This window comes from Cervus canadensis, chromosome 26 (genome assembly GCF_019320065.1).
Source record: "Cervus canadensis isolate Bull #8, Minnesota chromosome 26, ASM1932006v1, whole genome shotgun sequence".
NCBI lineage: Eukaryota > Metazoa > Chordata > Mammalia > Artiodactyla > Cervidae > Cervus > Cervus canadensis.
Window position 1 is genome coordinate 37,860,279 of NC_057411.1, and position 12,626 is coordinate 37,872,904.

Genomic DNA, 12,626 nt, shown 5'->3' on the forward strand with positions numbered 1-12,626 from the left:
ACGGTTTTCTCAAATCATGCGTTACATTTGCTTTGGAGCAAAAAGTCATGAATATGTAGTACTTGCTAGATTAACTTTTTACCATAAAATGATTTTTTTTTAAATTCTATTCCTAGATCCATATTTATTCTCTCGGAATGACATTGTATTGGGGAGCTGATCATGAAGTACCTCAGAGCCAAGTAAGTCAAGTCATCGCATTTGTACAATATTATACTTTTTAAGAAGCTCTTCTGTGTATTTAGGTGTTCCACAGTGTGTTGTCAGGCACACCAGCATTTCTGTACTGGTTGTTCACGTTAATAATGTCTACTCTCAGAATGAAATAATAAAGTACTAAAGAAATTATTTTTCTGAGAATGTGCTTAGAAATATAGAAGTCACTGGAGGACGGTATGGCAACCCACTTTAGTTTTCTTGGCCCGGAGCCTGGCGGGCTACAGTCCATGGGGTTGGACGCAACTGAGGGACTAAGCACAAATACACACCTGTGTTTCAACAACTCAGTGAAATATAGTAGCCTGTTCAAAATTATAGCAAGAGAAATAGGAGTCCCCTTCATTTCTTCTAAGTTAATGACTGATAAAGGGGAATTGTAAATGTCTCTGAGGATTCATTCTTGAACAGAAAGTGATAGCCTTTTCTGAGACAAAAGCTATAGGAATAGTAGTAGCTCTAACTACATCTCAGTTTCTACTTCGTTAGTTTTTTCTCTTGTAACTTCAAAATCATGCCTCACTACCCCTGCAGCAGCAGACACAGATATTAAAGTAACACTTTCTGGGGTCTTAGGCTCTGATGACCACTGGGCTGCTTCTGGTCTTTATTTTCTAAAATAATTGATTTCCTGAAGATGCAATACATAGTAGTAAATGTAATTAAAATTTTTAAAATAGCTATATTTCATCAAAGATATGGCATATAGAATTGTTTTATTTTAGACATTTAGAACTCAAAATGAAAATAACTAGGTGTGTCTTTTTTTAATCAAATTAAGAAGCAGTAAGCATTTTAGGCTTTTATTCTAAAATTCAGACATCTTAAGGTCCATGAAAGACAAATGCTAGTCTTCAACGTCTTTTGGTTTTCATTTTACATCATGAAAAATACTGTATATTTACTTTCTCTCCTCATTTCAATTCTATAAATATAAATAAGAAAGTTAAATTATTACTGGAAATAATAGTGTCATATTTTATTCAACCTAACTTACATGTAAAATGTGATCATATCCTATAATTTAACACTTTCTCTTTTCTGGTAACTGAAAATAAAGTCAGAATCTATAAGGTGTAAATTGGAAGGGAAGTATATAAACTTTTACCTGTATTTTACTATCAGATATCATTAATTGTTTTGGAGAAATATTTAATATTAATTCAAAAGTATTTACTAAGCACATACCTTATGACAGACACTGTCCCAGACACCAGGAAAATAATGTCCCATGCCTGTGGAGTCCTATCATGGGTATGGACAACCAGTTAACCAGTTACAATGCAGTGTGATAAATGCTGTGTTAAGGGAAATGAAACTGCCTGCCGTGCAGGGGACCCAAATTCCATCCCTGAGTTGGGAAGATCCCCTGGAGAAGAGAGTAATGGAGAGTACTACCCACGCCAGTGTTCTTGCCTGGAGAATCCCATGGACAGAGGAGCCTGGTAGGCCACAATCCAAAGGATCACAGAGTCAGACATGACTGAGCCACTGAGCACACTTGTGTTTCTGTGTGTGTGTATGTGTGTGTGTGTGTGTGAAATGAAATGTGTATGAAATGAAATGTTTATATATATGTATAAGTGAAGTGAAACTGAAAGTGAAGTTGCCCAGTTGTGTCTGACTGTTTGTAACCCCATGGACTGGGCTCCTCCGTCCATGGAATTTTCCAGGAAAGAATACTGGATTGGGTTGCCATTTCCTTCTCCAGAAGATCTTCCCAATCCAGGGACCAAACTCGAGTCTCCCACATTGTAGGCAGACACTTTACCATCTGAGCCACCAGGGAAGCCCATATATATGTATATAAGCAGTTTATGTATATGTATATATGTATATGCATATATATAAACTGCTTACCAAAACTCTTGGTTAATCAAAACATTCCATTTCTTAAGCATACCAAAAAACCCCAGGTTTTTTTTTCTAATAACTCCTATTCTTAGGAGATACATGTTAACCATCCTCTGCTAATACAATTTTTATGTTATAAAAAGGTAAAATGCAGTCAAACATTTATGCTACTACATAAGGAATTCACTTCCTGCAAGTATTTGAAGTGTATTTGGTATGGTTCCTGTGACTCTGGAAATGGTTTGTCTCCCATTCGTTCGATTTACCCTCACTGATCAACATGACCTTTTCTTTCTTTGTATTCAGCCTATCAAGCTTGGAGATCATCTCAACAGTATACTACTTGGAATGTGCGAGGATGTGATTTATGCTCGGGTTTCTGTTCGGACTGTCCTGGATGCTTGCAGTGCCCACATTAGGAATAGCAATTGTGCACCTTCATTTTCCTACGTGAAGCAGTTGGTAAAACTGGTTCTGGGAAATCTTTCTGGGGTAAGCCACAGTTCCAAACAGTACATATACTCATACTTTAAACTTTAGTAGCATTTCACCAGATTTTCTTTAAATATGGATAGCGTTTCTCTGTGAAGACTAGGAACAGGAGACTGAATTTCTTGTTCTAATGTTAGTTGTTTATTTGAAACAGTACTTAAAATAAAAGCCCACTGCAATAATTTAGTCGCCTAGATTTTGAGAATTTGTCTTTTTTTATTTTTTATAATTAAAAAAAATTTTTAATTGGAGGATAATTGCTTTACAATGTTGTATTGGTTTCTGTAGTACAACAGCGCAAATCAGTCGTAACTATATATGCATATAGTTATAGGGAGGGAATATATTCCTATTCCTTCCCTCTTGAGCCTCCCTCCCACACGCCCCACTAACCTCTCCCACCTCTCTAGTTCATCACAGAGCACTAGTCTGGGTTCCTTGTGTTATGTAACTATAATACTAGCTGTCTGTGTTATACATGGTAGTGTATATAATGTCAGTGCTCTTTCTCAATTGATCCCACCCGCTCCTTCCCCCACAGTGTCCACAGGTCCTTTCTCTACATCGGTGCCTTTATTCCTGCCCCGCAAACAGTTTCATCAGTACCATTTTTCTAGATTCTATATATGTATATTAATACACAGTATTTGTTTTTCTCTTTCTGTCTTACTCCACTCTGTATAACAAGCTGTAGGTTCATCCACCTTAGTTCAGCTGATTCACATTTGTTCCTTTTTATGGCAGAGTAATATCCCGTTGTATAATGTACCGCAGCTGCTTTAACCGTTCATCTGTTGGTAGACGTCTAATTTGCTTTCATGTTCTGGTTATTGTGAATAGTGCTGCCGTGAACAGTAGGGTGCGTGTCTTTTTTAATAGTCTTTTTTTAGAACTTTATTCTAGCAAGTAGTATAGACTCACAGCATGTTAAAGCTAAAAGTGTCTTCTTGCCTCTTTTCTTACTTCTTTCCCCATGAGCTTTCAGTAAGTGAGTCTGTCTACTGTGAAAGCCATATGGACATGAAGCATGGGTTTTAAAGTCCTTTATATGCATTTTCTGTTGCCTTAGACCTCTTTCTTGTCCACTTAGTCTAGACCTCTTAAGTATTTCTACACCCTCCCCACCATATTTGGACATTGGCTTCTGGTGTGTGAGGGGAGATACCTGCTTGTATTCCTGCTAGATTAGTCCAAAACTGGGCCTCCTTTATTTTCTCACTTGTCTTAGATATGAAGAATCCCAAGACTAACAGTTTGTATATCTAAAAATCCCTCCACTGTATTTCTTAAGCTGTATTCTATCCTATTTGCCATAGATTGGACATCCTTTGTTGTTGTTTTTTAAGAAAATTCTTGTCGCTCTCTTTTTAAAATGATTTTATTTATTTATTCGTTTATTTTTGGCTGTGATGGATCTTTGTTGCTGTGCAGGTTTTTCTCTAGTTGTGGCAAGCAGCAGCTCCTCTCCATTTGTGGTGCACGGGCTTCTCATTGCGATGGCCTCCCTTGTTGCTGAGCACGGGCTCTAGGACACGTGGATTTCAATAGTTGTGGCTGAGGGACTTGGTTGTTCACGGCATGTGATCAAACCCATGTCCCCTGCATTGGCAGGTGGATTCTTTACCACTGAGCCACCAGGGAAGCCTTCTTTTGATTTTTGGTATTTGATCTAGATTTGAACTTTATCTGCCCTTACCCCTTCAATCATGGAACCTCGAGTTCCTCTCTTTTATGTAGACTTTGGATAGGCTGGTCACTGCCACACTGTTTTCTCTGGCTTCCTCTTAATTTCTCATCCCTAGGGATTTAGTTCTGCTAACCTTAACCAAGATGTTGTATGGCTGGCAGGATATATCCAAATTCCACATGCTTTGCCAGTTGATAAGAAACAGGTTCATAAAGTCTTCTAGGCAAATGGTTTATAAACTGGACTCCAAGGAGCCTTTGCGATTCTGTAGTGAGAGGGATGGAGGTAGCAGAGGCTGAGTGAAGAGGGTTCTTGGCTGTGTGTTTCTCCTTCTTAACTGGGGCTGATTTATTTGTTTATATTTCTGTGTGTGACTTTTTTTTTTTTTAAATAAAGATACTAAAAACTTATGCGCACCCTCAATTCCACAGGTCCCCGGCCTTCTTGGCACCAGGTTTTGTGGAAGACAGGTTTTTCCACAGACTCGGGCAGTGGGAAGAGTGATGGTTTGGGGATGATTCAAGTGCACTACATTTATTGTGCACTTTACTATTATTGCATCAGCTCCATCTCAGATCATCAGGAATTAGATCCCGGAGTCTGGGGACCCCCGCTCCATTCAGACCAAACTTTCCTACATATTTTGAAATACATTTTTGTTTAAAAAAGTTTCTCTATATTCAAATAGAGTCGAGGGAAAACTCTTTAAGGAACAATAAATGTATATTCACTGGAGAACTTCTCAGAGCCTTTAATACAGTAGGTTGTATTAATTAACCCTCAAGAGGGACAGGCACATAGGTGAAACCTTCCCCAAACTTATTTGAGCCTTCTTTCACAGATCTTCTCATAATATTGATGTTCTGTGAAAACTCCGAGGAACGATCTGTACTAACTCCTTCACTTTATAATTTACCTATTTCTATTTTTGTTTTGTTTTTTTTAAAAAACATTTTGAAGATATATTTTTATGTTTTTGGCTGTGCTGGGTCTTCGTTGCTGTGTGGGCTTTTCTCTAGTTGGGGCCAGAAGGGGGTTACTCTTTGTTACGCTGCGGGGGCTTCTCATCGGGGTGACTTCCCTTGTTGCGGAGCACGGGCTTTAGGCACGAAGGTTCAGTGGTTGTGGCGCGTGGGCTTACTTGCCCCACAGCATGTGGGATCTGCCCAGACCAGGAATGGAACCCATGTCTCCTGTATTGACAGGCGGATTCCTATCTGTTGGACGCACAGGGGCGTCCTATGTATTTCTTAAAAGAAATTGAGACTCACAAAGCTTATGGGACTTCCGTTTAAGAGCTATCAGAGTTTGAGGGGAAAGGATACAAGTAATGACGATGTTGAAAAAGTGGGCTGTAAACTAGATCCTAGAGACTGGATAGAAAGAAAGGGTAATCCAGGCAGAGGGAAGTAAACTTGGATCCATGCCCTGAGATGAGAAAGAGCAGGAGGTTCAAGGAACAGTGCTAAGTCTGACACAGGATTTGCTGTGGGACCTTTTAGTGGGAGAGGAGCGTAGAGCGGTCAGCTGGAGTCAGCAGGGAGAGAACTCTCCTTTTCAGAGGCAGATTTCAAAGTAGAAATAATAGTGCTCCCCTCATGCACTGCCCTTGAGAGTCTTCTGGACATCACCAGACAGAAGTGAATCTCACAGCTACCACTTTTAAATGTTTAGTTTGTTTTATGCTGCATGACTTATGGTTTTTTCACATTTATTCACCAAAATAGCCCCAAGTTACAAGAGAGAATTTCATCCTCCTTTTAGAGAAAAGAAACTGAGGCTCAAATAGATGAAATAACTTGCCGTGGCCACACACATGGCAAATGACAGAGACACAATTGGAATCTGGATCTCTCTGACCCTGGAGCCCACGCTGTTAGCCAGCATGCCCCTCGGAGACTATCAATCTCCCCAGTAGCTGTCCTTTATCGAGCCCATCTTTGCATGAAATGTTCCCTTGGTATCTCTAATTTTCTTGACGAGATCTCTAGTCTTTCCCATTCTGTTGTTTTCCTCTATTTCTTTGCATTGATCACTGAGGAAGGCTAGAGTAAAAGTCAGTAGGCCAGCTTACTTGTCAGCGTTCTTCCACTGATTTAATCTTATAACATGTTTGAATGCAGTTTTACCTGTAAAATAGTAGTAATAGTGCATACCATCCACCCATATTAGTAGTTGTAAAGATAATTATTTCAATATTGATGAGCTGCTTCAAGGTCTTTAGAAATTTGCTATTTCTCCCTTTATTGTAATGTGAAGTTAATAATAATATATACCACATGAGGTTTTTTGATAGTTAAATGACATTAAGTATGTAAAGCGCTTAAGGTGGTACCTGCCTTATAGTAATTGCTCAGTGAACTGTTATTAATAGTAGTGTTCATGCAGGAATTCCCAAAGATGATACAGGATATTGTCTCTTCTGTTACTGATAATACAATACAATGTGAACTAATATATAATTGAAACAACACCATCATTTCAGAAATATTTCCATTTAAGTCTTCTTATAGGTAGGAAGCATAATGCCTTCAATATACTACCTTAAATGGATTTAAAATTCATATTTAAACAAGTTCCACTCATGGAGAAATATTAAAATGCATTGTGTGTGTGTAAACAGACACATGCATGCTCTTGGTGCCAGAGTTAAGTAATTTTTCTTTACCATTCTCTCTTCGTACATTTATTTCTTGAAGTTTCTATTCTAATTGATCATCTGAATAAACTGTAGTAGTCTTAACATTTCAGCCCTTGTAATGTGGAATTTGATCTAATTTGACGTGCTTTATTTTAAACAGGTACCCTCGGTTGAAGTTGTTAAAGTTTAAGACTACTTAAACATTTAGTTCTAAAAGAGTATCAAAAGAGCATTGATGTAAATTTAATTGTTATCCCTCAATATATCCATTTAGTTTAAAATGTATTTCAAATGTAACTTCTGGCAGGCAAAATCTAGAAAATTATTTTCAAAAATAATTTAAATCAGCACCCTCAATGCATAGTTAGAATCAGGAGAAAGCTTTATTATACCAGAGTTAATGTGGTTTTAAAATTTTAATCACACGAGAGATAAAAGAAGTTTGGGGAAAAAAGAATACTTCAAGTTTATTGCTTTGAAATGGAACTCATTTTATCCACTTTAGTTTGGCTAACTTTGTTCCCTAGTTAGCAGATTAGGCTTTGATAGATGTTTCTTGGCTTGTATTTCCTGAAGATGAATTGGCCAGAACTAAGCTACATAAATCTTATCCGAGGAATATATATTAACAATAGCATATGTGGAGTGTTTTTACTCAAATATTACAACTTCCAAAAGCTATCTAGCTGGTGTCATTCTGTAGACACTTACCATAAACAAAAGGGAGATTCTTTTGTCAAACTTGACTTTTGATTACCTGTGTACAGATGGATCAGCTTTCCCGTAGCAGCGAGGAAAAGCCTGACCGAAGCCAGGCTATCCGAGACCGATTGAGAGGAAAAGGATTACCAACAGGTAAGAGTGTGTTAACAGAAAATTTTTAGACTTTACAATTGTTATTTCCTTTACAAAATCTTAGTTAACCTAGCTTGGAAATCGGTAATTATGATCATAATCATAAGCGTGCAAAGTGGAGGCATTGAACGGGTAGGAACATTGGATATATTAATATATAAATCCTTGATCATTATGCAGAAAATGTTAATACAGTCAGGACACCCACAGTATATCATTTCTTTCCCGATATTGTTATTATAGCAATAATATCTTTATTTACTTTATCGTGATATTTTATATTAAAAATACATTTTAAAGGATGATAAAACACAAATTTATGAACATAAATGTTACTAAAACAAAAGTTTCAGAAAAGAACATTATTTTTGTTGCATACTATTATTTTCTATTTCTTTTTTTAAATGCTAATCTCAGCCTACTAAATTGATTTCATGACCAATGAATTTCATGACTTGCAGTTACCAAATAGTGTCTTAGGTTATACAATGCTTAGTAAGTAAAAACTGATGAAGAGTGGTTTTGCTATTTGCCAATAGCATTAGATAATTATAGGGTCTACATAGTTATTACATTTATTTTTTTAAGGAAATGAATACAAAATCAGATTCAAAACACATGAAGTAAAAGTAGAAAAAAATACTTTTTTTTACATGAAAGTTTATTTTTCAGTGTTAAGTTTCAAGCGTGGTTTATTTATAAAATGAAATTTTGTTTTTGCTGATTATCTTTGTTCTCTTTACTTCCCATCAAGCAATATTGATAATCATGGTCATTTAAACATTAACAAAAATGTTTTGTGAGTGAAATATTTTGTCTTAAGTCTAGGAGCTGGAGTAAAGTAAATGTAAATATTGCTTAAATATATTCTACTATAACACACTAATTGATATAGTCAGATTAAAAATTAAGATGTTTAACTATTTAATTAGATCATCAGAACTCAGCTGTCTTTTACTTAAAACCTATGAGAAACTCTCACTGTGAAAACCAAAACAGACATTTGATTATCTGGACTAAGCGTTTTGCAGAATTCAGAACTCTCGTGTCCGAGAGGGACAGATGTGCGCTAAGCAAGTGTACTGCTTACCTTAAGTCAAGAAAAGCAATACAATTGTTTCTAATGGGAGTTGGTGATGGACAGGGAGGCCTGGCCTGCTGCAGTCCATGGGGTCGCAAAGAGTCGGACACGACTGAGCGACTGAACTGTATGGAGTGATTCTGTCATGGTGCTGTCAGTTACGTGTCTGTTCTGCTGCTTTCATTTTACTTATTGTGAATAGGGATTGTTTTTCTGAAAAGGCACCAAGTTTTCATGTCATCTATATAATTAATTTACTTCGAGTTGCATAAACTTCTGTTTCTAATACATACATTATTAGTTTATGCACAGGTCAGAAAAGAAGGCAGACTTTAAATTTTAACAAGTATTTTTAACCCCTTTTCTATTTTCTTACTATACTTACATCCTCAAATATATATATATATAATATAAATATTTACATAAATAAAAATAAATACTCCTCAAATATGTGTGTGTATGTGTGTGTGTATGGATATATAAACACACCTTCCTCTCATAGGTAAAAAAGTCTGTTTTCTTTTGTCTTTAAGGATACTAGGATTTGAGATATAGTGTGAACCTTGGTGCTAAAAATAGCAACACTTTGTTAGTCCATCAAATTTTCAGTCAGTCCCCTGTTTTAGGAATAAATGAGTCCTTTTTGATGAGTCATGATGAATACTTTGATAAGTGAACATTAGATTTAAAAGAAATGATTTTTTATTTATTATCTTTCTATTTCTTACTCCTTCCTTCTCTCTTCTCTTACGTCCCTTTCTCCCTTGCTCCTTGCTTTCTTATTTCTCTTTTATGCACTTTCTCTTTTTGTAGTTCCCTTCATCTCCTGCTTCAAAGTGGCCATGTTATAAAATTGAAGTTTGTATGCTTGAATATTGCTTGTTGATTTAGTCATTTTAATGCTATATTATTGATGATTAACTTTTAAAGACAGTTTTTTTTTAAACTAAAACAAGCTTAGTTTCTTTAAGAATAAAAAATGTTCCTATAAATATGAGATCCCTCATTCTATCTCTATGCATCATGAATTTATTGAGTCTAAAGAAAAAGATCACTCTGTCATATTTAGTTTATCAAATTTTGAAAACTAACAAATGTTAATATAATTTAGTTTATATTTCAATGATTCAGTTTTATTTTATCAGACATTAATTATTACATAATATTTTAGAAGTAGCAATAGAAATTGAATTGAATCTATACCTACTCTACAATATACTTTTTTTTCTGGTTGCTGCTAAGTCACTTCAGTTGTGTCTGACTCCGTGTGATCCCATAGACAGCAGCCCACCAGGCTCCCCCGTCCCTGGGATTCTCCAGGCAAGAACACTGGAGTGGGTTGCCATTTCCTTCTCCAATGCATGAAAGTGAAAAGTCAAAGTGAAGTCGCTCAGTCGTGTCTGACTTTTCGCGACCCCATGGACTACAGCCTACCAGGCTCCTCTGTCCATGGGATTTTCCAGGCAAGAGTACTGGAGTGGGGTGCCATTGCCTTCTCCTTTTCTGGTTAGCTGTTTTTTAAATTTTTATTTCATATTGGAGTATAGTTGATTTGCAATATGTTACTTTCAGATGTACAGCAAAGTGATTCAAAGGTATACATATACATGTATCTCTTCTTTTTCAAATTCTGTGCCCATTTAGGTTCTTCCCATTAGGTTAGATTAGAGAGTGTTGAGTAGAGTTCCCTGTGCTGTATGTACAGTAGGTCTTTGCTGGCTATCTGTTTTATTTATAACATATTCAATTAGCCAAAATGTTCATTCAGGTTTTTCCACAGTACAGAAAAACCTGAACAAACTTTTTGGCCAACCCAATACTTTAAATAGCCAGTTATTTACTTATCTTAGATAACTCACTCAGTTGTGTCTGACTCTTTGCAACCCCATGGACTGTATAGTCCATGGATTTCTCCAGCGGATCTTCCCAACCCAGGGATCAAACCCAGGTCTCCCACATTGCAGGCAGATTCTGTACCAGCTGAGCCACACTGTTTATGAAAGCTATATACAAAATTAAGTTTTCTAGACATGTATATACTAGAGATGAGGAAAATCTACCAAATTAAGCATGTTACTTTTTGTAGATGTTAAATAAATATTTGTTGATTGAATGAGTATGAGAAAGTTAGATATAATAACATGTTTATAATATAATTTTAATGGTTCCAAAAATAAATATATGAGACTCTGATTATTTTTTTAGATAACTTATTTTAAACATTAAGTTGCATTCAAAGTAAAAAGTAAACTGTAGTTCGCCATTTTAGTTATATTAAATTATAATATTTTATATTATATAATATATATAATATATTTTATTATAAATTTTATATATATTTTAAATATTAAAACAGTATTATTATCTAATAGTGCTTTAGAATTATTATGACTAATAGACTTTTGAATGCAGATAATCTAGAATTGACTGTAATAACTTAAGAAAATTTACAGAGAAATCTTTAAATAGCCTGCCCATTGACTTTAATTCTCTTATAATCCTGTCTCCTTATTGGAGAATAAAATGTCCCCAGTATCAAAACTCAAGAGAATTTGTAAGGAATTACAGTTTGTCACACAGAATAAACCTGAATGAGTTCCTCTAATTTATGGTAGAATTAGAGGTTCTTGTATTTAAAAAAACAGTAGCCTTTTTTGGGAGTGTGTGTGTGCATGCTCAGTCTAGTCTGACTCTTTGCGACCCCATGGACTGTAGCCTGCTGGGCTCCTCTGTCTGTGGAATTTTCCAGGCAGGAATACTAGAGGGAGTTGCCATCTTCTACTCCAGGGAATCTTCCCAACTCGGATCGAACCCTCTGGAGTCTCCTGCATTGGCAGGTGGATTCTTTTACCACTGAGCCACCTGCGGATAGCCTTTGTTGGATCAGCTATAATGGGAGAGGATTCCTCAGTTCATCTTAGCCGTTGCTTACCACACTAGTAATAATGCTCAAAGGCTCTATTAATTTATCCTTAAAAATTTATAAAACCACATCTCAAGGACAGAATTAATATAGTATACTAATTTGTAGGTATTATCAGACAGAAGAAGTTAGGAGCTAAGTGGCATAAACTTATATAATATAAATCTTTTTAAAAATTAACTCATAAAGAAGAAATATTATTCTATGATAGAGGTATTACTTTGGGGCAGTACCAGTTCTTAACTGTCAGTGATCACTTGGGCAAAGCAACATTGTCATATTACATTAGTAGTAAGGCATTCACTTTGATGTAGATGAACCTAAAACCTTCATGTAGTGATAACTAGTTTATTCGGTTCCTGACCACTGTTCTCGATAAATAAAATGTTAAGATTTGACATTTTCCAGTGAGACATAGAATTAGATTAAAAGAAGTGGACAATTTTAGAGATAATGCCTCATATCTAAGTGATTTGATTGTTCATTTAAAACATAGCAATAAAATTTTTCATCCATGAGTGAATGAACTTAAAAAGTCTCTCCTTATATCTTACCTCTGAGATCTGTTACAGAAGCTAAGGCCTAAACTAGTGGGCTGTGTGTCCCTACTTTGTTATTTAATACCGCCACTGCACTAAGTTAAATGGCTGCACTAAGCAGAAAGAAATCAAACATTTCCTGCCAAGCGAGCTTAAGGTAGAAACCTACACCTTGATCAGATCAGCACGATAGTGCTCCAGAACTCAGGCATATTGATAATATCATGTTTCTTTTTTTTTTTTCATACCTGATCACATTTGTGAGGACAGATGGGGAATCAGGGAGCCTCTTTTAATACTGAAATGTCATTTTGTAGTTAGCTTCTAAGAGGTGCTGT

At 35.9% G+C, this 12,626-nt stretch overlaps 1 protein-coding gene across 10 annotated transcripts in view; it reads left to right on the forward strand.

Moving 5' to 3' along the window:
• Positions 1 to 12,626, forward strand: part of PTPN13 (protein tyrosine phosphatase non-receptor type 13) — a 209,870-nt gene that overhangs the window by 85,841 nt on the left and 111,403 nt on the right. For all 10 annotated transcript variants that reach the window (XM_043448301.1, XM_043448303.1, XM_043448309.1 and 7 more), the window contains exons 4-6: positions 117 to 182; positions 2,377 to 2,562; positions 7,658 to 7,745. In XM_043448301.1, the coding sequence (XP_043304236.1) occupies positions 117 to 182; positions 2,377 to 2,562; positions 7,658 to 7,745 (340 nt within the window). The remainder of the gene's footprint in view (positions 1 to 116; positions 183 to 2,376; positions 2,563 to 7,657; positions 7,746 to 12,626) is intronic.